The sequence below is a fragment of the Podarcis gaigeae genome (genome assembly GCF_964106915.1).
Source record: "Podarcis gaigeae genome assembly, chromosome: 1".
Taxonomy (NCBI): domain Eukaryota; kingdom Metazoa; phylum Chordata; class Lepidosauria; order Squamata; family Lacertidae; genus Podarcis; species Podarcis gaigeae.
In genome coordinates this window covers 89,274,419-89,301,991 of record NC_139678.1, presented here as the reverse complement: position 1 = coordinate 89,301,991, position 27,573 = coordinate 89,274,419, and the positions used below count along the sequence as shown (strand labels likewise).

The 27,573-nt window shown below is 41.8% G+C and overlaps 1 protein-coding gene and 1 long non-coding RNA gene across 3 annotated transcripts in view; both read left to right on the top strand.

The window, feature by feature from the left end:
* The window catches only part of LOC310825486, a 632,470-nt gene that overhangs the window by 438,870 nt on the left and 166,027 nt on the right, over positions 1-27,573 (top strand). The gene's annotated exons all lie outside the window — the stretch shown is intronic.
* CNTNAP5 (contactin associated protein family member 5) overlaps positions 1-27,573 on the top strand; it is a 313,291-nt gene that overhangs the window by 119,691 nt on the left and 166,027 nt on the right. For both annotated transcript variants that reach the window (XM_083734111.1, XM_083734112.1), the window contains 4 exons: positions 1,796-1,943; positions 13,835-14,038; positions 22,666-22,850; positions 27,093-27,236. In XM_083734111.1, coding sequence (XP_083590237.1) covers positions 1,796-1,943; positions 13,835-14,038; positions 22,666-22,850; positions 27,093-27,236 — 681 coding nt within the window. The remainder of the gene's footprint in view (positions 1-1,795; positions 1,944-13,834; positions 14,039-22,665; positions 22,851-27,092; positions 27,237-27,573) is intronic.

Below are 27,573 nucleotides of genomic sequence, written 5' to 3'. Positions count from 1 at the left end.
AGCAGTTAACCTCCAGTCTGTTGATGCACCGTTCGTGTTGGTGTGCCAACTCTCCTTCCTTCCATTTACAGTTCAGACCTGTCCCATTACCTGCCTAATAAAGTGAGAGGGAAGATAATCGCCATAGTCATTATGGTAGCCAGCTTGTGCAGATCTGTGAAGATGCCATGACTTTGGCGTCCTGGGGCTTGTGCTATCAAGTGATATAGACACATCAGCCAGTGCCTGATGCTGCCACTTAATTTATTATGCCTTGATGAGTGGACGGTCTTTTTTTCCAAGGGAACCTTTCGTCCCCTCATGTGTAGCTGCAATGTTCTTTCTGCTTTTTACAGATGCTTTGCCAAAGGTTGAGGAATTGAAGAGATTGTCTGTTTCCTATCAGCATCACTGCAGACACACATTAATCCCAGTTTAAAGACAAAAATGTTTCACACAGCAGCACACCCCCTTTTAATGGATTCTGATATTAACAGGTTAAAGCGTAGCTAAATGAACAGCATCCTAGATTTTAATAGTTTTTGACTTGTGATCATGACTATTGTGTGGGGCAAGACTATATATTTGTTGTTTGTTGTTGTTTAGTCATTTAGTCGTGTCCGACTCTTTGTGACCCCATGGACCAGAGCACGCCAGGCACTCCTGTCTTCCACTGCCTCCCGCAGTTTGGTCAGACTCAGGCTATATATTACCTTGAGACTATTGCTATAGGCATAAGTCTATCTACCTGCCATCTTCAATTTTAGGTAATATGTAGTCTAGCCATATTATGTAACTTCCAAATGAAGCAATCACAGAACCATATAATTGTAGAGTTGGAAGGGATCCTGAGAGTCATCTAATCTAAGCCCCTGCAATGTAAAAATCACAACAAAAGCATCCATGACAGATCACCATCCAACCTCTGCTTAAAAACCTCTAAGGAAGAAGAGTTCATCACATTCTGAGTGATTCCATTCCACACAACAGTTCTTACTGTCAGAAAGTTCTTCCTGGTGTTTAGTCAGAATCTCCTTTCTTGTAACTTGAAGCTCCACCTTCCTTGTGACAGCCCTTTAGATGTTTGAAGACAGCTGTCATATCTCCTCTCAATCTCCTCTCTTCCAGGTTACAAATACCCAGCTCCTTCAACAATTCTTCATAAGGCTTGGTTTCTAGACCTCTTATCTGCACATGTTCCAGCTTGTCAAAATCCTTCTTAAATTGTGGTTCACAGAACTGGAGACAGTACTCCAGGAGACCAAGGCAGACTAGAGTGGTACTATTGCTTCCCTTGATCGGGACACTATACTTCTGTTGATGCAGCCTAGAATAGCATTAGCTTCTTTTGCTGCTATGTCACACTGTAGGCTCATGTTAACCTTGTGGTCTACTGAGATCCCTAGATCCTTTTCACATGTATTAGCATGACTTATTTTTTAGAAACCCATGCTGGGTCTTAGTAATCAAAGCATCCTTTTCCTAGTGCTGACAGGCTGACCATTTAGATATATGTTCTAGGACCTTTCCTGATATTGACTGGTCAGTAGTTACTAGTAGGGTCTGTATTGTGGAAGACCCTCCATGAATATTCTACCCTGGCAGCTACATCACAATATTTCTTTTTTTTACCCAGGAATTTTAATCTGCTGTAATTCTTAGTTTTGCTTTTTATATACTCCCTTGGGGTTTTTTAAAATTATAATATGATGTTGGCTTGTACATTATCCTGAAATCCCTCAAAGGCGAAGGGTGGTAGATAAATGTTTTAAATAAGGAAAAATTCCATAACTTAACCAATTCTATTTCTTTGCAGGTCTTCCAAGGGAACAGCAATGCTGACAGTGTCATGCAGCATAAGTTTCTGCACTCAGTGAAAGCTCGTTTTGTGCGCTTCATTCCTTTGAAATGGAGTCCAAGTGGGAAAATTGGCCTGCGGGTTGAAGTTTTTGGGTGTACATACAGTAAGTATTTCCTATGATTTGGCAGAAATGCCACATTTCTACTGAACTGCTGGGTACCACATTGTAAACTTCCCTCTGTTTACAACCTATGTTGCTAGACCATTGCACTCACTGCATAGCTACAAACTGAACCTGTCACCAGATGTATACTCAGTAGGAAACTGTAGTCACTGCCACTCTCTGACAAACAGTGTAATGCCACCCGCGAAACAGCTGCTTGTCTCATTTGCCCTTTTAGCAATGTGCAGAATGGCCTACAATGTTGCAGAATTATAATATATGCAAGCACAACCATTTTTAAAGTTTAATTTCTTCTGCTGCAGATGGGCGAATCAGCCTTAAATTAATTTTTAATAATGGAGAAACATGTGCCTGTGATTGCCTTTTATTATATTCTAGTCATGACTATTTAAAAACACAGCAAAATGCCAGCGTAGCAAGTTGTTACTGAAATAGTTTTATTCTAGAAAGAAATGTTTTCTTAATAAGCAATCAACTGAAGTTTTATTTGCATAAGTGTATTGTAGAAGCTGGAGCTTTAAGATAGATGCCCATTAAAATGTCAGATGAAGATGACAGTTTCAAGCGTCCCAAAGACTGGGAAAAACAGAAATACCATTTAGTTGGGAGTGCCCTGAGTTGCGAAAAGGTGGGTAGATATGAAAGTCAAATAATCAAAATTCAGATTTCAAAGTTTAACTCTAACCTTGTATAATTAAAAGGTTCAAAATTGCACTGAGGATTCTTAGTATGTTAACCTGAATGCACATAAAATCCATTCTTCTGAATGTGAGAAGGCTGAAGTGGAGTTGGTACATGCAATGATATTGTGAGCAAGGCTTGTGGAAGTGTTTGCAACCCTCTCTCTCCTCTAAGATGTTCAACTTGAATGCCTGAATAGAGCCATTGTCGCCAGTGATGAAATAATGTGTGTTTCCCTCTGAATAGATCAGCACATAGAAATTGTTTCAGTTACCTTTGCTCTGTACTCAGAAATGACAGCTGAACAAGGGGAAGTGGTACAAACTGCGTGGGGGGGGGGAGAGTCAGTAACCATCAGCTCTTAAAAACTGGGCCTGGGAGAAAAAACAGCTTCCTGAAGACAATGAAAAATAGGTTATGAAAATGCCTTAGTAGTCTTGAGTTCTTGTCTCCCCCAGGGTCCATTGTTGAGAGGCTCTTTGGGAAGGGAAAGACTGCACTGTACCAAGTATGTATGTGTGGGGTGTAGGGAAGCCAGCTTGAACAGTTTTAAAAGAGGATTAGACAAATTCACAGAGGCTAAGGCCATCATTGACTGCTAGCCATGATGGTTATGCCCTGCCTCCATGGTTAGTGGCAGTAATGTTTCTGAAAACCAATTTCTTGAAAGCCCCAGGAGGGGAGTGGGCAGGGCTCTCATGCTTAGACTCTCCTTGCAGCTTCCCTGCAGGCATCTGGTTGGCCACTGTGAGAACAGGATGCTGGACTAGATTATGATGATTAAGATTAAAATTTGTATACTGCTCTGTACCCCCAAGTCACAGGGCAGTTCACATTGGCCTGATCCAGCTCTTTTTATGATCCTTTTATGTCCTGCTTTTTTGTGAAGAGACTGTGTTGTGCTGAGCAGCAGAGAATAATCAGCTTCAACATGCTCCTATTGCCTGTTCCCTTTCCTCTTTGCCTTCTTCAAAGGAAAGATTTTTACAAAAGGTCAGTCAGGCTATGCTAAAGGGATAGGTATTTTTTTTTAACTTAGAGGACTAATGATTCTTGATCTCCACATATTCTTTATTGTTGCTTTCAGGGCTAAAATAAGAGGAAAGTCTTGTATCTGACAGCCTAATGTTGTCAAAGAAGAGGAAATTGAAGGGGAAACAAGGGCAGAAGGATTGTGGATGAGCAAATAATATTACTGCAGAGTGCAAATATTTGGTAACATTGGCAGGAGGTGAAAGGTTTGAGGAAAGCTTTGCAAAAAACCACACCCAGTAATAACAGAAGTAAGTCCTTTGGCTGGAGGCAAGCTGGAAGTACATCTAGAATCTTTCTGTATTCCAGTGTTTCCTGGTAGAACAGGACTAGTGACATATCTAGTACATCAAAGTGCCTCTCTCTCTCTCTCTCTTTTTTAAGGTGACCCGTGGTGTTCCCACCCAAAAATGTGTCTGATGTTGTCAGAGACTAACAGGATTTGAAGTGCGTGGTGGGGGCAGGGGACCAGGAGAGTGACCCAAGAGAGGGGACCAACAATTTATGGGGTTTGATGCCACTCACAAGGCAGGAGCCAGGACAGAGTTGGGGAGAAAGAGTTTGAGATGGAGGAAGATGCTCTAGATGAGGCAGAAGAAGAGGCTTTTCAGCCTGCAGATGGGTCAGTACACTCCCCACATCCTCCTCCCTACTGTCCCCTAGAACCAGGAGGAGCTTGAAGCAGGAATAGCAGCAGTACCTTCCGAGCAGGAGAAGTCAGGGAAGGGTATATAAAACATCAGGGGGCAGATGTCTCCTGTTACTGCAACTGCTCCTCAGGGACTAGACACGTGTCATACATAATGTCAGGTTTGGGGCAAGTATGGACATGACTGTCAAGGAACAATCAGAGTCTTAGCACACTCCTGATTCCTTCCTGGCAAGCAGGACTTGCTGTCAACACCAGTCAGCTGATTGACACCAACAACAAGTCTCTGGAATCATCTCTGCAAATGAGTTCCTGATGGTGAACTGCATAGTGCAGCCACTCACTACCTAAAGTGGGCTTGATCTCAGCACCCATAGCTGATCAGTGCTAACAAAAAGCAGACTGGGTTTGGTGTTTACAAGCCAACAATACAAAAGTTGTTCCCCTCAGGCAGCATCTACAAAGAGGGGGGAAAATACTTTGGGCACCATTGTGCTTTTAGGTGGCCGACAGCTTTGTTCGCCTATCAAAATAGCCCACAGGGTGGTAGTGGATAGGGGTAGTTGGAAGATATCCCCCACCCCTGCTCTATAACATGGCCAAAACCTTTTCTGTATCTAGACAGCAATTGTGACAAAACTGGACATAACCCTAGTATGGACTGCAGGAACTGTGAGGTTTCTCCCACTAGAGATATTTCAGAGTCTGCTGGCTTTTTCCTTTCTTTAAATCTCAAGTGCACAGAAAATGAAAAGTGATGAGCTGGACAAGGGAATAAAAGGGAACCTGATTGTGAATTAATTAGAAGAGCAGTTGGGTGACTGCCAAGCTGTTACCGTTTGTTTAGGAGCAAAGCCAGGAGAACAGGGCTTTGAGTTAAGTGTCTCATTAGAACACCAAGGGTAAAATCAAAGCATGTGTTTCATTAGATGCACCCTCTTCTGATCATGTCATGTCATTTTGCTTAAAAAGCCCTATATACTTAGGCAGTAGACAACCAATCTGAAATGTATTGAAATGTATTGATCAAGATGAACAGTGATCGAAACCACAAGTATTGATCTGACATTTTTGCATGGATGTGTCATCGGAATCTCAAGATCAATATGCCCAACACCAAAATTATAATATTTCCTTCCAAGCTTTCATTTTCTTATTCATTCTCTTCAACCATTGGCAACATCACCACCCACTTTGTCAATCAGGCACAAAGCCTTGCTTGTATCCTTTCTCTCCTTTTCTTCCATATTATGACCATTACCGAATCACATTACAGTACTTCTATTACAAAAATGTAGCTCTCCTCTCTGTTCTCTCCGCAAAAACTACCACCAATGTCTTTTTAGCCTTCTGACATTTTTTCTTCCTAGTCTCCCATTATCTCACCTTGATGATGATGATGATGATGATGATGATAATAATAATAATAATAATAATAATAATAATAATAATAATAATAATAATTTATTATTTGTACCCCGCCCATCTGGCTGGGTTTCCCTAGCCACTCTGGGCGACTTCCAACAGAGATGAAAAATACACTAAAATGTCACATATTAAAAACTTCCCTGAACAGGGCTGCCTTCAGATGTCTTTTGAATGTCAGGTAGATGTTTATCGCTTTGACATCTGATGGGAGGGCATTCCACAGGGCGGGCGCCACTACCGAGAAGGCCCTCTGCCTGGTTCCCTGTAACTTGGCCTCTCGCAGTGAGGGAACCGCCAGAAGGCCCTTGGAGCTGGACCTCAGTGTCCAGGCAGAACGATGGGGGAGGAGACGCTCCTTCAGATATACTGGACCGAGGCCATTTAGGCCATTTGATCTGCTTACTCGCCTGTTTTCAACAGTTCCATGCAAAAATTGTGGACCTCTCCCATTGTTCTGACCACATGACACCCTTTCTTTAAAAATGTACGCAGGCTTCCTCTGTCAAACTCTCTGTGGTCTTGTCCTCCTTTACTCTATGCACTTAAACCACATTCCCAACATTATTTGCCTATTACTTTCATCCATCCAACTCTATCAGTTCCCCTAGGGTCTCATGAAACAAACCCTGCCCTTATGCATGAAATTGTTTCTCACAAGCCCTCCATGCAATTGTTTCCCTTATTTCCTTCAAATGCTTCTTCGACGCTTACTTTTTTTCAATGGAGCTTTTGGTTACTTGGTTCAAACACCAATCTGCCAGTAAGAGTAAATACATACAGTTGATATAATTATGTGTTCTTCTCCTTTTCCTCCCTTTCCTGTCTTTTCCTATATTCGTTTTTAGGTTGCAGGCTCCTTGCAACATGAACCTTTCAAATCAGTTATTTGTAAAGTGTCATGTACACAGATGGTGCTGCAATAATAATAATAAGTATTATAATAAGTATAATAAGGATAATGCAGTAGTAGCAGCAGCACTATAGTTGTCTTTGAATGGAGCATATCATCCAGAATTCAGCTGCTTATCTGAGGGAGAGTTGCAAAATTTGCTCATGTTGCTTTTCTTTCTTTCTTTCTTTCTTTCTTTCTTTCTTTCTTTCTTTCTGCAACACCCTTTGGTGTTATTCCCAACACTCAATTAAGATTAACTAAAGAGAGGGGAGCCATATGCACTAGGTCTACCCACTCACCGTGGCCCCAATACTCTCCTTGTTATTTTGGTTCACAGGGGGAGCCTGTATGCATGCAAGAGGCTTCCCATTTATTGACAGCAGATGGATAATGCGGGAGGAGGGCTGGCAGAACATTTGGGGTGGGGCCAGCATGCCTTGCATGCACTCTATTTATTGCTCCATACAATCTTGAATTGCCTGAACAAGGCTATAGATTTTCCAGGATAACATATCATTTTGTTTTCTGTGTTAAAGTAAAAAGAAAAGAAAAGAAAACCTGGCCAACAAGACTATATACAGAACAAATGCAGAAACCATTTACTCCCTAATCCCAAACAGCAATCTGATCAAGATGACAAGACAAACAACCAGAGTTATATCAGAGGACAAGTGGAGACAAATGGCAAGCTGATTGTTTGGGATGCCTGGAGGGAAAACAGGTTATCATTACATTTCAGAAAGGTCTTGTTAGCTTTATCACTGGCAAATTCTGCTGACCAATGGCAGCATATTTTTTTAATGGGAAGAGATTGATGGCCACACTTCAAATGCTGATTCTATTCTACAACTTACATCGTAGTCTAAAAGCATCAGCACAATCCAGCATAAATTCTGCTAACTGACTAGGAAGAAGTGTATGTAAGGGAGAGAGAGAGAGAGAGAGAGAGAGAGAGAGAAGGGGAGGGGAGGAGCATTGCAATTCAATGACTGCAGGAAACTCTTTGCTTTCAGAAGTTAGGAAGGCTGCCTTCACCTTGTGCTTTCATATTATGCTTCTGGAGAAAATGATTGTGCAAACCTCCCTTATCCTACCTCTTCTTTTCCTGCACTGATTGTGTCTTTCATGCCATAAGATAAAATTAATGTACTGGAGAGAAATGCTTATGAACTGAAAGCAGTGATAGCTGAAGTCTTCATAGCAGAGTAAGAGAAAATGGATAAAGTAACTCTCTGGCTGAACAAGAAACCTATGGCAATACCTTTAGGGATGCCAGAAATCTGAGTATCCTCTGTGACATTGCAGGGATCCTGGAGTGTGACTTGGAGTGTTCATGAGGTACAGCTACTTTGAGGGGGGATTGAAAAAATATCACAGACCATCATTAGTATCACACTCATGCCTTAGTTGCAGTAGAACTCCTGAGTCCTGTGATCATCCCACCATGTTGGCTGCTAATGCTAGGTCTGAAAAGCCTGAGGGCAACTCCCCACTCCACACCCAAAAATCCCCAGCGCAGTTTGAGCATCCTCAGTGGCCACAAAATGTTGAGCTCCAGTTGGAAAATAAAAATTAGGGAAGGGGGACTAGAATGTGCTTCTAATATCTGTGAGGAAGACACAGTTGGCTGGCTGTCAACTTGAACAGGAACACTCCTACTAGGAGGTGAGTATATTCTGACACACACACATATATCTTGCAGGTCACACTTGTTTCTACTTCTGCACACTTTGCCTAAGTGTTCCAGTGGTCTTCCCCGCTTTGTCACAATAAATTTCTGATTTCCACTCCCTTAATGGGAGTTGATGCCATTTTTTTCTTTTCAGAAAGTCATCTTTTTAAGCTTTGCTTCATCTTCAAACTGCATGAAGTGTATGGTTTTTGACATGTAAGAAGTTCTTATTATGTTTAAGTAGAAGCCAGTGATTTGTTGTCATGCAAACTGTCACTGATGACTTCTGAATGTCACGAGTGCTAGCTTTGTAGGTGTCATCTGTTTGTTTTGCTTAGGGTTCTTCATTCCCCCACAGATTTCATGTCAACAGTGGAGCAGAAGTCTGACATAATGTACTCCCCCACCACATGACAATGCTGCTCTACTGAATCCATGTATACAGAAGGATGAGAACATACACAATGTTGTTGCCAAGTAACAACAAACCATTAAAACTTGTAGTAGAGTTAACCCCACTCCAACTTTGGTTTATAGGAAGCTCTTCTCTGCCTTGTCATTGGGCAGACATTGCATTTCTGCATTCAATTCCCACTACCCCTTAGTAAAGGTGAAGTAAAAGGTAAAGGTACCCCTGCCCGTACGGGCCAGTCTTGACAGACTCTGGGGTTGTGCGCCCATCTCACTCAAGAGGCCAGGGGCCAGCGCTGTCCGGAGACACTTCCGGGTCACATGGCCAGTGTGACATCGCTGCTCTGGCGAGCCAGAGCCGCACACGGAAACGCCGTTTACCTTCCCGCTGGTAAGCGGTCCCTATTTATCTACTTGCACCCGGAGGTGCTTTCGAACTGCTAGGTGGGCAGGCGCTACCCCTTAGTAGGGATGGGCAAATCAGCCAGTTTTGTTTTCTCTCAGGGCTCATCCAGACTGCCTTTTGTGCCACGTTTCTAGGCACAGGTCCAGGATTTTTTGTTTTTGTTTTGTCCTGGCACTTTCCTTGGGAAACCCCATATTTTACCACTGAATCAGAGCAAACAGCAGTTGGATTTTCTGTGGATTCTCATTTCCTCTGATTCAGCAATAAAAAATGGGTTTTCCCAGAGAACGTACTGGGACAAACAACAATGATAACAACAACAACACTTGGACCCCCACCGTGCAGCCCAGACACTGAGGTACAGCTCTGATAGCCTTCCCTCACTGCGAGAAGTGAAGCCACAGGGAACCAGACAGAGGGCCTTCTTGGTAGTGGCGCCCGCCCTTCCATCAGATGTCAAGGAAATAAACAACTATTTGACTTTTAGAAGACAGCTGAAGGCAGCCCTGTTTAGCTAGCATGGGTAGGCAAGCTAAGGCCTGGGCGCCAGATCTGGCCCAATCACCTTCTAAATCTGGCCCGCGGACAGTCCGAGAATCAGCGTGTTTTTACATGAATAGAATGTCTGCTTTTATTTAAAATGTTATTTATGGGGCATAAGAATTCGTTCAATTCCCCCCCACAAAATATAGTCCAGCTCCCCCACAAGGTCTGAGCAGCAGTGGACTGGTCCTCTGCTGAAAAAGTTTGCTGACCCCTGCCCTAGTTATATGAAGACATTATTTGGCTGGAAAACTGTGCTGCGAAATTTGCAGAAGTGCAAATTTCAAGGGGTGGTTGTGTTTTGGTGCACATGGTCAGTTTAGGTAAGCTCACCTTTAGATGTGAATTGAATTTCTCCCACAGTAAGTCAGGCTGGTGCCATTCACCTTATTTTGAATCAGAATCGGCTCACTAAAACCCTTTCTCTGCCTTGAAATGAAAAATGGCAATTCTTACTGGTATGGTGCAGAAAAACCACAACTCATCCCTTGTCAGTATCAGGGGGATTATTTTCATTTCCCCTCTCATTTGGAAATAACCAGTCACCAACTGATGGATTTTATTTTATCTTTTTGCTGGAGTGATGGGGTGGGTAAGCAGAGTGTTAAGAAAAACAAATAGGGAATAAGCACCAGAAGATTGAATGTGATGCAAAAAGCACAAAGATTGTACTGGTTAATATCATAATTGCATCTTAAAAGAGCAAGAAGGCAGTCTGAAAAAAAAAAAAAGATGTGAATGTAGATGTATTGTTTCAAAGTAGTAAAAATTTAGATTGTGAGCACCGTTAAAGCCCATTCACAGCCCTCATTCCCTCAAAGAATCTGGGACACCGTGGTTTAAGCGTTGCTGGGAACTGTAACTACTGACCCAGAACTCATTGAGGGAAATAATATGCTTCAAGTGTGTTTTAAAGGTACAGTATTTATACAGTTATAGGCTGGGTAAGACCTGCCATGCAAGGGGAGGATGCATCCTGATTCAGGTGCCACCATGAGTGGGGAATAAAAAAAGGCCAAAATTTGTATCTGAATGGTGCAGGATGACTTTTTAAAGAGATGGCCCTCTTTAAATAGGTCGAGGGATGGTCACTATTTGGTCTCTGCTTCAGGCAGCGGAATATACTGATTTGACACTGAACTTGAATGCACAAATATTTTCAAAGACTACAGAATCCCTAAAGATTTGTAGGCTTGACCATGTAGTATTGAAATTATATTATTCTAGATGGCTGCTGTGCCTCAGTTCTACCAAATGAGATAATAGGATCAAGGTTTTGTATCTTTATGAATTCTGAGAAGTTGATGTCAAATATAGCTGCTAAAGGGAGAAGGCTGGGGCATTATGTGACTTGATGTAGCTGCAGCTATCATTGCAAAGAAATGCTTTTGTGCAGAAGTTCACACAGTTTTGCACATGCCACCACAAACATCAGAAGAAAAAGTTGGTGAAGTCATGGCCTGTCCAATTTGTGCATTAACAATTCACCCATGTGAGGATACTGATTTTTAGCATTGTAGAGTATTCAAAGACCTTTGCCAAACATGAGCTCATGATCTATACATGAGAAAGGCAAGAGAAGTCCACATACTGCAGATTGGGACTGGGAGTGAGAGGTAGCATGTTGCCTAAGGCTATGTATTAAGTTGGTGGACAGGCAAGATTTTAATTTAGGGATTCCTTACTTAAGAACTACAGTGGAACCTTGGTTCTTGAACTCAATCCATTCCCAGAGTCCGTTCAACTCTCGAAACCATTTGAAAACTAAGGTGCGGCTTCTGATTGGCTGCAGGAGCTTCCTGCACTCAATTGGAAGCTGTGTTCGAAAACCAGAACACTTACATCTGGGTTTTCGGCTTTCGAAAGCCAAAACATCTGAGTGCCAAGGCGTTTCGAGAACCAAGGTAGGACTGTAATGAACATACAAGAGCCCTGCTGGATCAGACCAAACACTCATCTAGTTCAGCATCCTTTTCTCTCTCTTATACTTCCTACAATATTGTATGACATCATAGTCATTGATATCATTATCTTCCATTACCTTGTCCAATCCCCTTTTAAAGCCATCCAAGTCAGTGGTCATCACTAAGGGCTTTTTCCAATTATATTTTATTGGTCATCACTATGCTTTGTGGTAACACATTCTGTAGGTTAAGTATGCAGGACGTGAAGTAGTATTTCCTTTTGTCTAACTGGAATCTTCCAACATGATTCACACTCTAATTAGGCTATGCTAGGAGATGTCCCAGCAGCCCTAACAGCTCACTTTGTGTAAAGGAAATGTTCTCAAATGTTAACCTAATGATATATGGCTCAGATTAAGATTCATTATATATATGTGGCTCAGGTAATGACCTTTTTTGAAAGGGATGCCTAGAACAATAATAGAATCATCAAGTTGGAAGGGACCCTGGTATCATGTAGTCCAACATCCTGCATTGCAGGAATCTCAGCTAAAGCATCCATGACAGATGGCCACCCAACCTCTGCTTAGAAACCTCCAAGAAAGGGGAGTCGGTCCACTGTCGATCAGCTCTTACTGTCGGAAAGTTATTCCTGATCTTTAGCTGGAAACTCCTTTGTTGTAACTTGAAGCCATTGGCTTCAACTTGAAGAGACATATGAGCATCATACAATAGTTTTGTGGATTACTGACCCAAGGAAAACATGTCTGGTGCCATCATCGTTGCAATTAGACACCAGGCTAAAATATATTTTTACTTATTCAGGCATTTGGTAGTTACGTTAGCCTATACTGTGGTGCTCATCTCATTATGGGGTGCAGTAGAACTTGTCATTATTTTTGCTGTTGGGGAAACATTTTTGAAATTCTGTTATTCTACATGGCCTCACATTGGAATTTTTTGTATATTTTATCTGTATTTTATTCTGTTGAGTTGCTTTTGAGACCTGTTTTGTATGGGAACTGTAAACCCTGGATGACTGCTGAAGTAAGGTCACTCTTGAAAGCCCGCGACTCTGCCTTTAAGGCAGGGAACATAGATTTATACAGAGGGGCAAGAACAAAGCTCAGGAAAGGCATTAAGGCGGCAAAACAACAACACAAGCTTCAAGTCGAGAATTGCTTAGCTGATAACAACATGAAACAAGTGTGGCAGGGACTGCAACAGCTAACCAACTATAAGGACAATACAAGGAACACGGTTGAGGCTGATGACTCGTTGGCAGAGGAGCTGAATATCTTCTCCTCCCGCTATGAGGTTAAAAGATCAGGTATAGTAGCTCCTGCCCTCCAGCCTATAAACTCTCAGCCATTCATTCTATATGACCATGAAGCGAAAGCTGTGTTGAGGGCGGTGAATCCCAGTAAAGCCCCTGGGCCAGATGGGGTGCTGGGGATTGTGGTAAACAACTGTGCCAATCAACTAGCAGGGGCTCTGACAAGGATTTTTAGCATCTCTCTGCAAATGGCTTGAACAGGGTGTTTGACAAACCACCAACACCCATGGAAACATGCCTCTGAGCTTCTCCTCATCAGTCCACTATGAAAATGAATTAGAGACACAGGTGCTAGAGAGACTTTTCAGAAGTGGCCTCAGCTTTGGAACTCTCTCCCAAAATTAGTAAAGGTAAAGGGACCCCTGACCGTTAGGTCCAGTCATGGACAACTCTGGGGTTGCAGCGCTCATCTCGTTTTACTGGCCAAGGGAGCCAGCTTCCGGGTCATGTGGCCAGTATGGCTAAGCCACTTCTGGCGAACCAGAGCAGCGCACGGAAACGCCGTTTACCTTCCCGCCGGAGCGGTACCTATTTGTCTACTTTCACTTTGACGTGCTTTCGAACTGCTAGGTTGGCAGGAGCAGGGACCGAGCAATGGGATTCGAACCGCCAACCTTCTGATCAGCAAGCCCTAGGCTCTGTGGTTTAACCCACAGCGCCACCCACATCCCTCCCAAAATAAGTACACATGGCCTAATTATTTTAAATGACTTTGTTTCAAATTATGTTTTGCTACAAATGCTGTGAGTCTTTTATTTTTTTAAAAAAACTGGTTCATTTCATTTGCATTTCAAACATTGATTTAAAGTTTTTAATTATCTTTTGCAAGCTGCCAGGGGAGGGCTTTGCTCTGGACACCTGCACATAAATATTGATCCTTCCTGCTTAATGTTTATTTGCTTTCTTTCCCCTGTAGAATCGGATATTGCTGACTTTGATGGGAGGAGCTCCCTCCTTTACAGGTTCAACCAAAAACTGATGAGCACCTTCAAAGATGTTGTTTCCCTGAAGTTCAAGAGCATGCAGGGAGATGGGGTCCTATTTCATGGAGAAGGGCAGCGTGGAGATTATATTACACTGGAGCTGCAGAAAGGGAAGCTGTCTTTGCACATCAACCTGGGTATGTTCAAACATTTCGGCATATTTTTCACCATGGCGGTTGTTGTTATCATCTATCATCTTCTTCATCATCCTTTCCTTAAATCTGCCAATTCTAAGGACAGGTTGGTCAAAAAGGGTTGGGAGAACGAGAGTAATCTATTGACATACATATTATGTTTTGTTTTTGTTTTTAATAATTTGTTAAAATATGGTTCTGAGTTTTGAAGGAGTATGTACTAAGCACTCTTGCTGTACAGATGGCGTATCTATACGTAAGCACTGTGGCAGGTAACATGCTAGCTGACCCAGCCCCCTGAGCTTCAGCGCAGAGCCGGTTCTTTCCAAGTTATACATCTATTGGCTCCCTACACGATCTGTACTCTGCAGATGCTATAAGATAATACTACAGCTGCCATTAATTGAGCTTTTGGGTGTGCAGTGTTAGCGTACTGCATTTTGACATCTGTTTATGCCCATGAACATAACATGCATGTTAACTACCAAGAACTAACATTTGCAAATTACCTGCAATGTTCTGGCCATCATTTCTGATATCTTCAAGAAGTTCTCATCAATCTATGTGCTATGTTCGAATCAAATTCCTTGGCTGAAGTTCTTTGCCTGCTTGTGTAGTTGGTGTCCCATGGAAATCAGTAAGATGAGCAGTATGTTAATGTAATACTCTGAAATAAGTCACTTAGGGATGGGGGCGGGATTTGAGGGGGGTATGCTATGCAATCTGGAACTAAGCTGCCAAGTCCATACTTCCTGAAGCAATGTGTGGGTTGGCATGCTCCAGAATCTATACCCCTTCAGAATATGAATGATGTGATCTGCTCTTTATTATTTCCGTTAACCTTACCATTTCCCAGCTGCTAGGCACAACCAAAAAGCACAGTGACTTTAGTGCAGTTCAGTGGTCCAAGAAGCGACTCCATGTCATTCTAATTGATAAGTATGGAAGTATTGCACTGGCTGCCAGAAGTGACCTGACCCAACTCAGTATCTTAGTCCTTGTGTGTAAAGCTCTAAACAGCTCTAGACACACCAACCTAAGAAACTACTTTTCTTCAATATTACGCATCTTGGGTCTTGTGACTGTTGGTGGCACTGCTGCTGTGTAATGTCCATTTGGAGTTGACTCATGATACAGCCTCCTGGGTGGTGGTAAAACATTAATGTTTACGTAGGCATAAAATGACAGATATGTGCTGTCCCTTGACATTTTCAGCTGTCAGGAGTATGTGATTTTTTAGATGCTTTTAATTGTCTCTGAATATTTTAAATAAGTTTGTGTGGCTTTTTAATTGCATTTTATCATGTTTGTGTTTGCTGCTCCTGGGAGCCTTTGGATACAAAAGTTGGATACAAATTTACTAAATAATGCCTATGGGGGAAAAGATGGTTGTGGCCATCTACTAAGCCAAAGCATGCAAGGATGTATGGTTACTTCCTAGACCATTTGAGGAGCAATTTTCAACCTGCTTTCTAGCTGCTCTAAACATGGAAACCACAAACCGAAAGATAAATACAAAATAAAAAGCAGCCCTAGGACCACTCTATGGAATTGTAAGCAGTTTTTAAAATGAAATTGTGTATGTGTTTGTTTAAATCACACATTAAGTTGCAAATGGGGAATTAACAGGTTTTCAGAGGGTTGTGTGTGAAATAGACATGAGCAAATTAAGGCAGTTCTACCCCTCGCTAGGCTTTCTCCGAAATAAGTGTGCATAGGACTTCAGCCTTGGAAGAACAGATAACAAGTGCATGACAAGTAGTTTCTGGGAAAATCTGGCACACAGTTGAGGATTGCGAGATCTTTTTTATTCAGTGTGACATGGAGCACAGTCCTAAAGCATGTTTATTCAACAGTTCCATGAGATTGAATCCCACTGCGCAAAGACAGCAACCTTAAATGTGCTTAACTATGTGCTGGATTACCTTTTTAGAGGTGTTTTCCTTTCAGTCCTGCTGCCTGAATGACATTAATCTGGAGGCAGACACAGATTTCATTTGACTCCACTTAGCTGTGCCTTCTCCATAGGTACCTGGCTGATTCCTTACCTATTCGCTGTTTCTTAACCTACACATGGTATGCTTTCTCTTTGATGCAGGTTGATTTGCTTAGATTGTACCATTGCAAATCTCCTTAGCTGCTTTTATACATGGTCTGCTTCAGCATGTGTTCATTACAGAAAATCAATAAAAATTGGCTTGTTAGCCTGTCAGCTTGTTAGGAAATATGATTTCTTTAAGCCTTTGATCATTTGATTCATTTTGAGATTGTTCTGCAAACAGCAGAAGCACAGGGAAACTAGTATTTTAGAAAGGCAATAATGATTTATGTGACATTCTTGGGGCAATAGCCGTATTATTTATTCAATAGGATCAGTTTTCCCTCTCTAAAATTTGCAGTGGAACCTCATTCTAGCCTTACCTTTAGAAATCCCAAAGATTTCAATAAAAAGTATGCATGCCACAGTCATTTGATTAACAATGTAATTTCTCCACCACCTCAGTGTGCTGGACATACGGTATATAGAGAATTATGTCTAGGGACTAGGTGTAAGGAGGTAATAGTAGGGCTTTCATTTATTTTTTTAGTTTTGCTCAAACTTGTTGAGCTTTTTTGCCAAAATCACCAAAAAAATAATAATAATGTTTTTGAGCTATTTTGAAGGTAAATCAGCAAGAACAACACTGCTGACCTGGGCTGCCATACATCCAGATATTTCTGGACATTTTGCCGAATTTAGGTAATAGATGACAGGAAGGCATTTCTCCCGAATGATGTCATACTTCCAAGGACATCAATTGGAATATGCCACACCCCAAAGTGGCTCTCCTGGTGCGGCAGAAATGCAATGCTAGCTTTGCAGCAGAAGGGGCACTGTCGCTTACTGGGAAGGACAAGGGAGACCAAATGCAACCATTTTTGATGTGTCCAATATGTGCACAACTGTGCATGCTCATATCGTGCCAAACTCATAAGTGACCCAAAAACATCACCAAAAGGGGCAGAACGGGGAAGCGGATGGAACAGGGTGTTTGCAGGCTTTTTCAAATATGTTTCAAATATACACAATTTCACTTAAATGCACAGTGCCTTGGAACGTAAACTCCTGTGTAAATTGGGAGTTGCCTGTATAAAGCATTCCTCCTGCTACAGATGTGGTTACATAGCCATAATTGGTGATTCCTTGTGTTTGGCATTCATCCAGTTCTATTTGTTATATATTCTTAGAGTCAGGTTTGGGCAACTCTTATTTATTCTCATTAGGCAACTCTTATTTATTCTCATTGGGCAACTCTTATTTATTCTCATAGCTATCAGATTAATCTGTTAAGAGACAAATAGTTACTGAACTAATGCCACTAACAGCTGGTAAACTTGCTTCTGTTTCCTACTCTTTAAAACAGACAAGTTTGCAAGGATTCAATTGTGTTGCCTACCAAAGCTTTTTCCTTCCCTCCCTCCTTTGGGTTAAAAGATTATTCTTTTCTCAGATGATCATTTCAGGGCTGAGGTTGTGCTCCTGCCCATCTGTCCACTTCAAGGATTCATTTCACAGCTGCTGCAGCTCTTCACTGCGCTGGGTCATCTCTGTCCACGCAGAAAACAGGTCTTTGATTCCCTGTAATTGAACCCCTGCCTTGGGCGAGGTGCGTTAGCTGTGTGTGCTGCATTCAGCTATCGGTATGCAATCAAGCAAGGAAAATAAGAAAGCCTGGAGTAAATGTCTGGAGTGTATAGAAAAAGAGTTCATGTGAAGCATAAAGACAGCATCAGGTTCCCCAAGGAGAAACAATAACAATAACAACAATAATAAACCCTTCCTATTTCTGGTTCTTGTTTCTTCCTTCCTTTTGAAATGTAAACCTAGTGCAACTGTTCATTATTGTCAGCTAAGAGAGCTGTCTCTTGTGGTTAAATCATAATAATTCAGTATCATGTGATATTTCCTGAGCCACATTCTCCTACTTCAGAAATAAAGGATTTTGTCTTCTGCAATGGTTTCCCTGATCTGTTATACTATATTCCAGGGGCAGGAACATTTTTCAGGCTGAGGACCTCATTTGCTTCTCTCTCTCTCTCTCTCTCTCTCTCTCTCTCTCTGTGTGTGTGTGTGTACAAACCATTGGTGGGTGGGATCAGAGGCAAAAGTTGGCATAATAACAAATGTGAATTTGACATCTTTGAAATAGACTAGTTTCTTCACACTGACACATCCCTATCTATCTTCGATCCAGGCAAGCGAGAAGTGGCAAAAGAAACCCCCCCAAAAAAACTAAGGATGCAAAGCAGGGCTAGTGAGGGATATGGCTCAGAGAAGAGGGAGTGTGGCCTGAGGAGAGTCCCTAGGTCCATTAAGGATGCATTTGACCCCCAGAACTAAAATTCCCTTAATCAGAGACATGGATGGAAATAACTTGGAAAAAATAGATTAGCTGCAATTGGCGCTCGCTCTCTCTCTCTCTCTCTCTCTCTCTCTCTCTCTCTCTCCTTAGAAAACAGATCAAATTCTAAAATGACAAAATGAATAAGGGGCATCAGGCAAGTAGGAGGAAGATTGTGGGTGGCAAAAGAGCACTAGACAGATTGTAACAATACATAGCAAGAACCAAGGCAGTATATGTTAGAGAGACATTTGAAAATAACAAAATGAATTTCAGCATATTAGTTCTTCTGCACAATAGTGCTTTCTCATAAGAAGTTTCCTTACCGGAAGACACACATCTTGCATAGTGACAAGCTTGCTAAATTTAAGGCAGCAACTAATAAAATTTCTCAATCTGTATTTTTAGATGGGTGAATTTTAGGCATGCCTACATAACTAGTGATTCATACAGCCAAATGCAGCCCACCAACCTTGTGTTGTGACCTGTTGAGTGCTTGATAGCCCCCAGTGCCTACTTCTCCAGGCGGCTAACAGATTGAGGTTGAATCCTGACAAGACAGAAGTACTGTTTTTGGGGGACAGGAGGCGGGCAGGTGTGGAGGATTCCCTGGTCCTGAATGGGGTAACTGTGCCCCTGAAGGACCAGGTGCGCAGCCTGGGAGTCATTTTGGACTCACAGCTGTCCATGGAGGCGCAGGTTAACTCTGTGTCCAGGGCAGCTGTCTACCAGCTCCACCTGGTACGCAGGCTAAGACCCTACCTCCCCGCGGACTGTCTCGCCAGAGTGGTGCATGCTCTGGTTATCTCACGCTTGGACTACTGCAACGCGCTCTATGTGGGGCTACCTTTGAAGGTGACCCGGAAACTGCAATTAATCCAGAATGCGGCAGCTGGACTGGTGACTGGGAGTGGCCGCCGGGACCACATAACACCGGTTCTGAGAGATCTGCACTGGCTCCCAGTACGTTTCCGAGCACGATTCAAAGTGTTGGTGCTGACCTTTAAAGCCCTAAACGGCCTCGGTCCTGTATACCTGAAGGAGCGTCTCCACCCCCATCGTTCAGCCCGGACACTGAGATCCAGCGCCGAGGGCCTTCTGGCGGTTCCCTCATTGCGAGAAGTGAGGCTACAGGGAACCAGACAGAGGGCCTTCTCGGTAGTGGCGCCCGCCCTGTGGAACGCCCTCCCATCAGATGTCAAAGAGATAAAGAATTACCTGACATTCAGAAGACATCTTAAGGCAGCCCTGTTCAGGGAAGTTTTTAATATGTAATGCTGTACTGTTTTTAACACTGATTGGGAGCCGCCCAGAGTGGCTGGGGAAACTCAGCCAGATGGGCGGGGTATAAATAATATATTATTATTATTATTATTATTATTATTATTATTATTATTATTATTATTATATTCTCCAATTTGGCAGGTAGACAGCGGAGCAAGGCTTTTCCTTTTGCAGTTTTACTTCTGCAGTTTAGCATAGTAGGCTCCAAGCTTTGAAGGCCTGCTCTCGGGCCTTTTTTATGTATATTAACTTTTTGCCACTTATAAATTAGTGGTGAATGCTTCACCAACAGCATGGGCACATGTAACCTATCATCCCACCACTAGAAATTTCTTCTCAAAGTTCCAATTATTTCTCATGAAATTGTTCAGATGTTTTGCTTAAGAAAGAGACTAATAGTTTTCTGTGAAATTTCACGTTAAGCAAAAGAAACAACAGACAAAACATAAACATAAAAAACAGGCATTTTCAACTCTCAAACAGTAGTAATAGCAAAACTGCAACAATGCTTTGATTTGAGAGAAGATAATCCCTGTATGAATTAGTATCTACAATATTCCATCACAGAGAACCAGGTCAGATTGATCTGCAAATAGTTGTGCACCTCACCCTCATCCTTGCCCTAGTGTGAAGATTTGCAAAGATGGTAAACCAGGCATCCCCAACCTTTGGCCCTCCAGATGTTTTGGACTACAATTCCCATCATTCCTGACCACTGGTCCCGTTAGCTAGGGATCATGGGAGTTGTAGGCCAAAACATCTGGAGGGCTGCAGGTTGGGGATGCCTGTAGCACACTCTTAAACTCAATAAAGTTCATAGTGGGCACTTAAAAGAAACAGAATCCCAATAGTTACCAAAGTTTATTAAATTTTTAAAGAGGGGATTTTACACTTAACAGGCCAACTCCATTTAAGTATCCTGAAAATGGTCTCTAGTTTGAGAACATTAAGTGTTTTGCCACCTCAACTAGCATTATTTGCAATAAACTCAACAACTACAGTATTTAGTCAAATGTAATGCATTCCTTTTTTGGCCAAATTATATCTTGAAAATTAGGGTGTGTATTAGATTTGATGGTGCCAGAAAATACTTTTTTGGTTTCAAGGTTTTGAAAATTGAGTTGTGCATTAGATTCAATGGTGCATTGAATTCGTGTAAATATGGTATGTAGTCTACCAGAAATTGGTTCATCAATGGACCACAGTCTACCCTATGCCCACCCTGATCTATACTTGTGTATATTTACTCAGAAGTGAGTCCCACTATGTTCAGTGTGGCTTACTTCAGTTGTGTATATAAGATTTGAACCTTTAGATACAATCTAACACATCCCATTCAGAGTGACTGACTCACAGCTAGGGTGTGTAGGATTGCAACCCTAGTCTAGGTTAAAATGAGGTGACATCTGATTCTATGATCAGTTGATATGTGCTATATTTAAGTAGATTTTATTTTCATCTGAAGAGACTGAGCTAAAAGCATTAAAAGGAGAATTAGTTTTTTTAAAGCCTTTTCTCATCTTCCCTTTTCTGATTAATTATGTTTGTGACAACTTTCGAGAGCTTTCCCCTTGTTACATAAACCCATTAATATGCTTTGTCCTCAGCTAATCTCTTTCTTTCTTATTTTTTCGTTGGAAATGATGCCTATTATTCCTATACCTAAAGGAGATTAGTGCATTACAATTGTAAAATATCCATTGTTGAAAGGAAGTTTTAAACAGAGTTCTTTGACACTATTAGTCACTCTGCTTTTCATGAGAGAGTTCAGAATATCCCATTGGTTTTACAAAGAGAGGGAGGCCATTTAGGCTGAAGTTCTATGCATTAGGACTGAAGGAATGGACAAACATTTTGAAGTCAAGAGCCACCAATATTTCCTTGGAAGAAAAGTGCCCAGCGACTGCACATACGTACCCCAACCATACAGCTACATTGAATACAACACTAAGTTTTGTAATTTCTCTATCAGCTGTGTGTGTGTGTGTGTGTGTGTTTGTGATGCAAAACATGTTGAACATTTCACAACACATATTGGTTCAAAAAGTGTGAATTAGGGTTTGTTTCCCATTTCTTAGTCCTGCGGCAGCACCAGGTCATTCTGCTTTTTTGCTCTTACGTGTCAGGAATGTGGAAGCAATGTAAAGCACGTAACAGTGATGGTGAGGGAGTACAAAATAGAAATGCTGATTGGCTTGTCACAACTGAACCAATATACATGGTCAATTTATTGATGGGGACTGACCACAGTAATCATATTTTGCTGGTTCTTCAAGATCTCTACTGGCTGCCAGTATGTTTGTCACTACAATAAAAGCTCTAGATTGGCCTATAAAACTGCACATGATTTGGGGCTGCAATACCCAAAGGACTTATTCCCCTGTGCTAATCTGCTTGTAGGGTCCTACCATGTGAGAGAAAATGGCACACTTTTCCAGGAAGTCATGGGGACCCAACCAGTCTAGTCACCCATGATTTCTGCACTACATGATCATTTTAATCCTTCTGTAATGGTTCTTTTGATTATCGGCTACTTCTTAAAATACAGTTTTAGGTTCTCCGTGTGTGTGTGTGAGTGTGTGTGTGCATATATTGTAGGCATGAGTGGAATTTTTGTAAGGTGCCCTGAACACTATTTTAGAACAAAGATAGGGTATATCACAAGTGGACTCTTTATTACTGCATTTGCAATTGTTTAAGATAAAACCTATTTTGGAAAGAAACTACTTTTGCCATTTTTATAGATGTTTATTGTCTGTTTACCGATAGTTGCCTTGGTGATATTATCTTGTGTTCTTGATAATGGTATTGCTGCTGCTTCTCTGCAAGGGGTGGTGGCCAAGTCAAGGCTGCATACATACACCAGTCAAAACGTATTAGCTGCTAATCATTTCGGAAGCATGGTACCGGAGACTTAGAATCGATGGGTCAGTTGCAATTTGTGTCTTTTCGCTGCCCCTGCAGGAGATGCCAAGCTGCGTTTCAGCAACAGTCACACGTCCGTCACCTTGGGCAGTCTCCTGGATGACCAGCACTGGCACTCGGTCCTCATCGAGCGATTCAATAAGCAGGTGAACTTCACGGTGGACAAGTATATGCAGCATTTCCGAACCAAGGGAGATTCAGATGACTTGAACATTGATTATGAGGTGCGTCAGACTTTTTTTGTGTAGCGTATGCTGTCCTAAGAGAAATGATGCAGGGAGATGTGCTTTCCAATCCAACCTGGCTTTTTTAGTGATAGCAGGGATGCTATTTTATCAAACAATGATTTACTTACTCCATTACTGCAGAAGGAGTGCACACATGAAATTAGAGGAAGGGCTGTAGCTCAGTTGCTTTCCATGCAGAAGACCCTAGAGCGGGCATCCCCAAACTCGGCCCTCCAGATATTTTGGGACTACAATCCCATCATCCCTGACCACTGGTCCTGTTAGCTAGGGATGATGGGAGTTGTAGTCCCAAAGCATCTGGAGGGCCGAGTTTGGAGATGCCTGCCCTAGAGTGTCCACTGCCTGTAATCAGAGAAAGCTGATGCCAGTCAATGCAAACAGTCAATGCAAACAGAGAGGCAGTGTGGTGTAGTGATTAAGAGTGGTAGACTCATAATCTGGGGAACCGGGTTCGCGTCTCCGCTCCTCCACATGCAGCTGCTGGGTGACCTTGGGCTAGTCACACTTCTCTGAAGTCTCTCAGCCCCACTCACCTCACAGAGTGTTTGTTGTGGGGGAGGAAGGGAAAGGAGAATGTTAGCTGCTTTGAGACTCCTGAAGGGGAGTGAAAGGCAGGATATCAAATCCAAGCAATTCTTCTTCTTCTACTGAGCTAGATGAACCAATAGATTGACTCAGTATAAGGCAGTTTTCTATTCTCCTATCCTGAAAGTTTGTGCCAAGAAAGCTAATCGCACACAAAAATAGCAACTCTTGCACTGTCTCCAGGCCACATTGAAGGGGGGGGTAAAACTCCCCTAAACACCACATCTGGTACGATGCAGTTCAGTTATTAATTACTGCTAGAAGATAGGAACAGCTCCCTTCCTTGCTGCAGTGTTAGGGTGTGGGAGTTGCCATCCTCACAATGTGTACAGGATGACAGCCAAGGTCAGCCAAGCACCTGTAATTTGCCACTGGTAAGCCATCTGCTCTTGAATTAAAAGTGAACCGGGAACAAATCCTTTAAAGAGGAAAGGAGCCAAAAGTGTGGATTGAAAGTCCGACCCCCCGCTCTCTCTTCACAACATCAAGCAACATCAGCATTTGGCTACAGCATCGAAGCATCCAAGGAACATCATGCTTGCTTAACGTGACTCCTCACAAAACCTACTTAGCAAAAGCACAGCAGAAGGAGCAGCAGACTTGTCTAAACTGCTAGGAAAGGGGGCAGAGAAAGAGGAAAGCAAGCAGCCTACAGATACAGAGGAATCTCATTAGTCCAAGAGGCTTGGCAGACATGAGCAACCAAATGCAACACAGCAAAGGTGTGAATTGCATCATTCTGCGCCAAGATGGATCCCTGCCTTGGAACAGAAATGTGTACCATTTTAGGAGGATTATACAGCTCTCAAGCTCACACTCTCTTCACCTCTCTCTTTCTCTCCACCCCCTTTAGCTAACTTTTTTTCTTTCTTTTTGCCCTTGAGTTAGAACATTTGACAAGTTAGGCTTGAATACATGACTCTCACTCATGCAACATAAAACCATCATTTGGCATTACATGTGAACTGGGTCATAGTGAAGCTCCACTGATTCGGTGGAACTTGACCATGTGTAACTTTGCAACGGTGATATACTTTGATTTATTCTGTTTCACGGGTGCTTGAAAAAATCTAATTTGAACTAACTTGCTCTGCTATCAATGTACTTTCATGCTTCAAAAATTTTCAAACACAGTTCTTTATTCAAAGAATGTGTCGCAATATATTTTGCATACACGCTATGGGAGAAATATGTTTAGAAGTGCTTATTTAAATTATGAATTTCCATCATATTATATATTTAAATATTAATGCAGAAATGGGAAAGGAACAGACAAGAGTGAACACATATGGAAGTGACATGGAAATGCACCCATCCTTATTGCAGTCTGTAGAATTTCTCCCATGAATTTCTTTGAGTTAAGTTCCAAGCATAATACAAATCAGTTTGATCCCAGTATGCATCAGGCCAATTTATACCTAAAGACCAGTTCAGAAAAAGAAACTAGGTTTGTTCCTTAGCTTTAATATCTCCATTGCTTCACCCCAGCAACTACTAGACTAATGAAACTTTATCTTAGCACACTTAAGGGATTAAAGACCTAGCTAAGGGAACTAAAACAATTAGTCTGGTAATTAAAAATATTACTGATCACTAAGGAAACTGTTTTTTCCAATAAGGTGCAGTGTAATTGATATTGATTGCCCTGGTTTTTTTGTTTTTTGTTTTAAAAAAATCCACAGAAAGGGATCCCTGAGCTAGAGACTTTTAAATAATAATAATAATAATAATAATAATAATAATAATAATAAACCCTCAGGAAGAAAGAGCAGAGGTTGCAAAGTGTCTGAAGCAAGAAATAATGAGCCCCAGCTAAAGAGCTAGTCTTTAAATAGAATTCCTTCTGCCAGTACTACATTTAATATGGGCCTTAAAATTACACATGACTATCATAGTGCAGAGGTACTTGAAACAAGGTTTTGTTGCCTTCTTCCTCAAATATGACCTTACCGTATGCATTTCAAATGAGTTTCAGAATTGGGCACTGAACAGAAGAAGACTGGACCCTCTGACCTATGCCAAAAGAAATATGTGGGTGTGTGTGTTTGGGGTGAGGCTGTATCACCCCCAAGCCTCTCAGCAGTTTCTGCTACTATCAGTCATGGTATCCATCTTGGAAAGCTATTCTCACTGGATGAAAACTTCCAAATGTTGATGCTGGGGGACTACTGCTTAGCTCTGTTTTGGTTTCTCTGCTGTGGTGTGCCACAGGATCCCATCTTTCCCACCCCCACTATTTGATACATGAAGACAGTGAACTCATTTGGAGATTTGGAGATTGATGTCATCCAGCTCTGTTTACCTTTTAAATCTGATTCAGGTGATGAAGTAGAATGATTGAACCAGCTTAAAGCTTGGTCATTTACTGCTTGAGGGTCAGTAAATTGAAGTTCAGACCAAACAAGTAGGTGGCTTGCCTGTCCAGGTAGCAGTGTTTACCTTGTGCCGGATAGAATTTCATCCCCCACTAAAGCATTGTAGGGAACTGCCTGGTACCAAATCGGTCCATCTCTCTAGTTCAATATTGTCTACATTGACTGGCTGCTGAAGGTTTCCTCCAGGGAGTCTCTCCTAGCTGTACCAGGAAATGACAGAGAATGAACCTGGGACCTTTTGCTTGTAAAGCAGATCATCTTCTACTGAACCATACACCTTCCCTTTTTTCTGTCAGGGTTGCTGGTTGCTGGCAATGGGCAGAGCCACAGCTGATGAAGCCAGTGGGGGGGGGGAATTAATTAAACCAGCATAAAGACCACTTGGTTCAAGGTTTCATCATGGCTGCTGCAGAACTGGAATTCTCAATTCTACTCAGAAGTAGAACTGTGCAAAGACCTCCCTACCCCTTCAAACAAACACTGCTGGATGAGGCAAACCTGCTCTGTGCCATCTAACCCCAGATCCAGCCCTGGGTCAATTTGGGCCTAATGTTTAATTGGGTTTTTGAAACCTTATTAAACAGTTAGGGGTGGAGAAAGAAGGGGACACTGCATCAAAGGTTTGGGTACAGCAATGACCAGCAAATTTAGAATTTTCTTGTGGATGAATAATAATAATAATAATAATAATAATAATAATAATTATTATTATTATTATTATTATTTATTTGTACCCAGCATGGCTGGCTGGGTTTCCCCAGCCACTCTGGGCAGCTTCCAACAAAGATTAAAAATACGTTAAAATGTCACACATTAAAAACTTCCCTAAACAGGGCTGCCTTCAGATGTCTTCTAAATGAACTTCACTCCAAACATTCTCCAGTATTGCTTGTCATTGCCAGTCTGGTTCTTAATTTTATTTTAGGATTCATCCTGTCCTATCAGGCATACTGATGATTAGCCAAACTTCTTTCTGAGCATGAAGTTGCTTTACAGAAAAGCTGCAAAATAAATACACCATATAAGTGTGGCAGGCAATGAAAAGTCTTCATCTACTGAAATTTGTCCTTCTAAATCTTCCCCTCTTTTTGTCATTTAGTATTTGACAGTGTAGGACATTGGAATGAAACAACTTCTTTATTCTGTTTTCTATGGTCTGTTTTTCCCTGTGTACCCACAAGCAAGAACTTTCTCTCTCTCCATGTTATGGCTATTAGAGGTTTTTTAAAAGAGTGTTGAATTTGTTCTTGTACCAAAGCTCAGTTTTGGAGGAATCCCAGTCCCAGGCAAACCAGGAACTTTTCTGAAGAAAAATTTCCATGGCTGCATTGAGAACCTTTATTACAATGGAGTCAATATCATTGACCTGGCAAAAAGACGAAAGCCACAGATCTACATCGTGGTAAGAACTCAATACATATTTGCTGACTTGTACTTTTCTTGAAATTGTCGCTGTTGACAGGTACTGCTTGCTCTACCAAGCAAAAGGCTCTTATCTTACATCTGGCAAGTCATGCACACAATTTGCTTCTTCAAAAGATGTGCTTGAAGGCTGGGGCAAAGCTAAGAGTTATTGAAAGGCATGTTTGAAAGCTTCAGGGATCCTGATTTAAGTGGACTCAGAATTGTTAGAAGAAGCTACACAAGAGGGAGGGAATAGAAGGGGGAAGAAGGTTTATAATCATAGGCACTACATGACATAGAAAAGATAAGATTCTGAGAAAAACTTCTTGAAAATG